The sequence below is a fragment of the Juglans regia genome, chromosome 1, assembly GCF_001411555.2.
Source record: "Juglans regia cultivar Chandler chromosome 1, Walnut 2.0, whole genome shotgun sequence".
Taxonomy (NCBI): Eukaryota; Viridiplantae; Streptophyta; class Magnoliopsida; order Fagales; family Juglandaceae; genus Juglans; species Juglans regia.
The window spans coordinates 39,096,254-39,100,906 of NC_049901.1; the positions used below are offsets into that span (position 1 = coordinate 39,096,254).

At 36.1% G+C, this 4,653-nt stretch overlaps 1 protein-coding gene across 1 annotated transcript; it reads left to right on the forward strand.

Moving 5' to 3' along the window:
• The first annotated feature begins 2,214 nt into the window (after window positions 1–2,214).
• On the forward strand, window positions 2,215–3,343 carry LOC108979373 (transcription repressor OFP8-like). Its single transcript, XM_018950047.2, has one exon. It carries the CDS (start codon window positions 2,297–2,299, stop codon window positions 3,203–3,205), a length of 909 nt encoding a protein of 302 aa, XP_018805592.1. The 5' UTR covers window positions 2,215–2,296; the 3' UTR covers window positions 3,206–3,343.
• Window positions 3,344–4,653: the final 1,310 nt, after the last annotated feature.

Below are 4,653 nucleotides of genomic sequence, written 5' to 3' on the forward strand. Positions count from 1 at the left end.
TTTCGCCGCCCCGAATGATTTTAATTAGACTCATGAACAAACGTACGTTCTACGAATATGAATATATATATATATATATATATATATATATATATATTATATATAAAGCAAGGAGTTGCATGCAACGTCTAAGTATTATTTGGATACAAGAAATATTTCATTTTGTCTCATTTTATATAGTTATTACAATTTTTTTAAATTTTCACACAAAATATAATAAATAATTCAATTTTTCAAATTTTAAAATAATAATAATATTAAAAAATAATATTTTATTTAATTTTTAACTTTCATCTCAACTCATGATCTCATCTTAACTCACTATATAAAAGGCAAATGTCTAAAACGTACAATGTCAAGACAGGCAGTACTTCCATATATATAAATTACGACGTAGCTATATATTAATTGTTGTCATAATAAATCCATTGGAGTTTCGAAAATCCAGCTCCAACTAGCTAGCTCGACCGTTAAGACATTACTAAGTAACACAATTTAATTAATGTAATTAGGTTGGTTTTAATTTTTATATCAAACCAATTAATTGCTAATATACCACAAATAATCATGTCATGGATCACGGTTGGTTCACCTTTTAATACCTATTTGAATTGGATAATTAAGAATGTTCAGTGTAATTTATTTTATAATTAGAACCTGTCAATTTTGATAATTTAAAATGCAAAATGTAAAACCTACAATAACTAGTTTAGGATACACAATTTTATTTTTTTGTATTATTCATTTTTATACGTTAAAGATATAATAAATAATTTAATATATCTTTTCTCGTCAGTTTAAATGATTATTTTACTTGATGAACATCTTAATTAAATGTTTAAGACAAATAATAATTATGGGGTTTTGGGAAAGTCTTCTCTCGTTCTCTCTTGACTAAGAGTGGAAGACGTGGAGTGTTTTAAACAATGTTTTGAATACCGTACCGGTAATCGTTTCGATCGAGTCATTGAAACCAGATATTTCGATACTGGTATCGTTTCGGATACCGTTTTGGAATAGTCTATATATGAATAAATTATATATAAATATAAATTATAAATAGTTTAGTTTGAATTAAGAGTCAAAAAATAAACTTGCAGTTTGAAAAAATGAAAAAAAAGAAGAAAAAAGTAAAGACAAAAATATAGGCCGAAACGGCTGAAATTTTGATTGGTTCGAAACTATATCATTCTCTGTATTGGCTAAGCCACAAAAATGTTATATTTCGGCCGTACCGGCCAATACGGTACAAAATTCAAAATTTTGATTTTAAGTCACGGCTTACATCGTAAGGATGGTGCTTCCTGGTCCAGTGTTATTGATTTAGGGTGTTAGTCATGGATAGTTTGGAAGAGAAGTGGAAACAATTAAGGCTAATATAGGAAGAAGATAAGCAAATTGAAGTAGATGTTGCCAATTTGACTGATATCACTAATTATATGAAAAGTGAAAGAAGCATAGTGGGCAAGGTCTACACAAATCGTCTAATAAGTAAGGAAGTGATAAAATCAACTATGGCAAAAATCTAAAGGGTGAACAAGCCCTTTCAAATCCAAGATATTAGCCCCAACCTCTATGTGATTACGTTTGAGACTAAAGCTAAGAGGGAAAGAGTCTTGGAAGGGAGACCGTGGTTTTCTTTTATAACAATCTTTTCATTCTCGATCAAGCTGTTTGATGGATTGACTCCTCCTTAGCTAGAAGTACAGCTAAATGGCCAAAGCCAACTGACAGGTATGTGAAAGCTAACTAGGATGCATCATAGAGTATGGATCGGGATCTGGATCTTTGGTGTATGATACTCACTACTCAGTTAATGCTGAAAGAATGGCCTGGCTGGAATGTGATATTCAACTACAGATAAGCAAATGAAGTGACTCATCTACTAGCAAAATTGGCTCTTATATATGCCAACAAATGAAAGAATTTAGTTGCAAGAGGAGCGAGCCTATACAGATTATGCAAATTGTCACGAAGGAACAGAAAGATGTTGGTATTGCAATAAATATTATTGATGGTTCTTGATTGTATAAAAAAATATACAAATAATAATTTAACAAATTTAAATATTGGGCTGCCTGCCTAATTTTCTCAAGTAGAATTAACGAATAGGACGAAGACAGCGAGCAAAAGTCACTCTCAGAGCCTTTTAAAATAATACCGCTTTTCTCGTGATTTAAAGAACATCTACTAGCTAGTTTCGATTTTCTCATGCATCATCTTTCTCTATATCCTCTCCTCATAATAATACCGCCGTCTCTCTTCCTAATCTTCCGGCCCACGCAAAGCCTCTCTCATGGAAAACCGATTCAAGCTGCGAATCTCTCGCTTGTTCCGTGCCTCAATCGGCTCTTGCCGGTCTCGAAACCTCTCCGATGTTGTCGAAAAAGCCGTCTTTGTCCCACAAAACCACCAAAAGTTCCACATGATCGAGCCCGCCTTGTCCCCAAAGCATCGAGCCTTTCGCTCCATTTGCAGACCCAAACCTTCCCAAACCCCAGAAATCATCCACAACAGCTGCATAATACCTGCCAGAGAGTTACTCTCCAGAAGGAAAGTCTCTGAGCCATTTTCGCCTTTCGCATCGGCCAACCCTGCTGGACGAACCTGCCCTCCTGCGTCTCCAATCTCTCCCTTGAATCCGTTCTTCCAGTTCGGAGATTTAAAGTTTAAGCAGAATAAGAAAGGCTCAGATAGAAGCAAGAATAAGAAGAAAAAGAAGACGACCCAGATGAAGAACAAGCATGCAGAAGCCTTTCCCTTTAGCTCTTTTTCGCAGGAGGATATGAGTTTTGGTGGGTGGTGGTATAGCAGCGAAGACGACGAAGATGAAAGAGAGGACGAGACCGACACTCTTTTCTCTTCCAAGAGCCTCTCTTCCGATTCATCCGAGTCTCAGCGACGTCGTTCTCGTCGGAAACGGCACGGGGCTCCGCGGACTGCTCGGAGTTCTGCTGGGCTGGGTCTAATTCCAATGCAGGGGAAAGTGAAGGATAGCTTTGCTGTGGTGAAGAGGTCCAGCGATCCGTACAAGGATTTCAGGACGTCAATGGTGGAAATGATCGTTGAGAAGCAGATGTTTGCGGCCAAAGATTTGGAGCAACTCTTGCAGTGTTTCCTGTCTCTGAATTCGTACCATCATCATAAGATCATTGTGGAGGCGTTCACCGAGATATGCGAGGCTCTGTTTTGTAATTGGTCTTGAAGAAAACCGTCTTTGTTTTCTGCGAATGCTTAGTCTTTCTAGGAAAAATGTTAGCCAGAAAACTAACTTCATTAATGGATAATCCTCCATTTTCTCCAATTCTCTTGATCAAGTTTTTACTGCCAATCTTTTATGGTTTCATGTAGCCAACATTTTACAGAGATCAGTGTGGGATTTTCTTGTTTTAGTCTTTGATTATACAGCGAAACAACCGTGTTTGAAACTTTGAAAAGACGAAGAACGTGGCCAACATTAGAAGATCAGGAAGTAGGATATGTCCCGCCCATAAGCAAGGACGTGAATAGTTGTTGATGCTTTAAAACAGCTAAAAGTGAAATGAGAAGACAAAGCCACGGGTGTTTCATGTTTCTTAACCTTTTATGGATAGAGCCTGGACTTTTCAACATAGAACTTGAAAAGATGTGGATGGGAACGATTGTTTTGCTTGATTTGAAAACAAATGCGCTCCGAAAAACATAAAAGGCTGTCTCAAATTCTTGCGGGGTTGACTTGAATCACTTGTGAAAAAGATAATAAGCTCGATCCTTATCCTTTTTACTGCTTGCAAGCCAAAAAGGCCTCTTTTTACTTATTGGACTTTAAGAAAACCAGCTTTACCCTTTTTCCCTTTGAAAATAACTGATATGAGCTAGGATTAGAACATTTGAAATCACACTCATAGAGATCAATATCATGATACAATATTCTTGTATAAGCTAACAGAAAAGGGAAAGTTTCTAATGCTAGTTGAACGACAATAGATGATATTCAAACATCCTAGATTAATAAAAGACCAAAAATGGTCAGATCTACTTGTTGGCAAGACAATTTAGCCATGATTGGCACGACACCCGTCAACCAAAAAACAACAATTTAGTAAGTTTTCAAAATTGCTGGTAGATAAAAGACACAAGTTATATGATGAAGAGTTAGGTACATGCAGATTTGTTGTGTTGTTAAACCATTTCAGATTTAATAATACAATCCATTTGTCTCCACTATATGGATTATGGGGGGAAAAAACAGCACAAACCAAACATATATAGCCACATGTACCCAAACATCGAACAGATCAGTTCAATTCTTATAGCGTATTATGTTCTGTTGTCCTTGAGCCGTTTGTGTTTCAAATAAAACACAACCAGCAAGGGAGCTCAAAGCTGGTAATGACAGTAATAGTAATAAAAAAAAAAGACCCATTTGATCAGGTCTCATTGGACAGCATGACTAGCTTTGATACACTAAAAAAGCATCAATGGTGGGCTGGCAATGGCATGCATCAGGTTTTGTTTGAACATTTATATTAGAAAGAAGAAAAAGAAAAGAGGAGTTGGTATCTAAGAGGTATAAGGAATGATGCACGAACCCCATTAAACAAAACAGAAAGCTTTTGAAACTGAAACGTCGTAGATGCATGAAAAGTCCTTTTCGAAGAATTGATGAGGAAG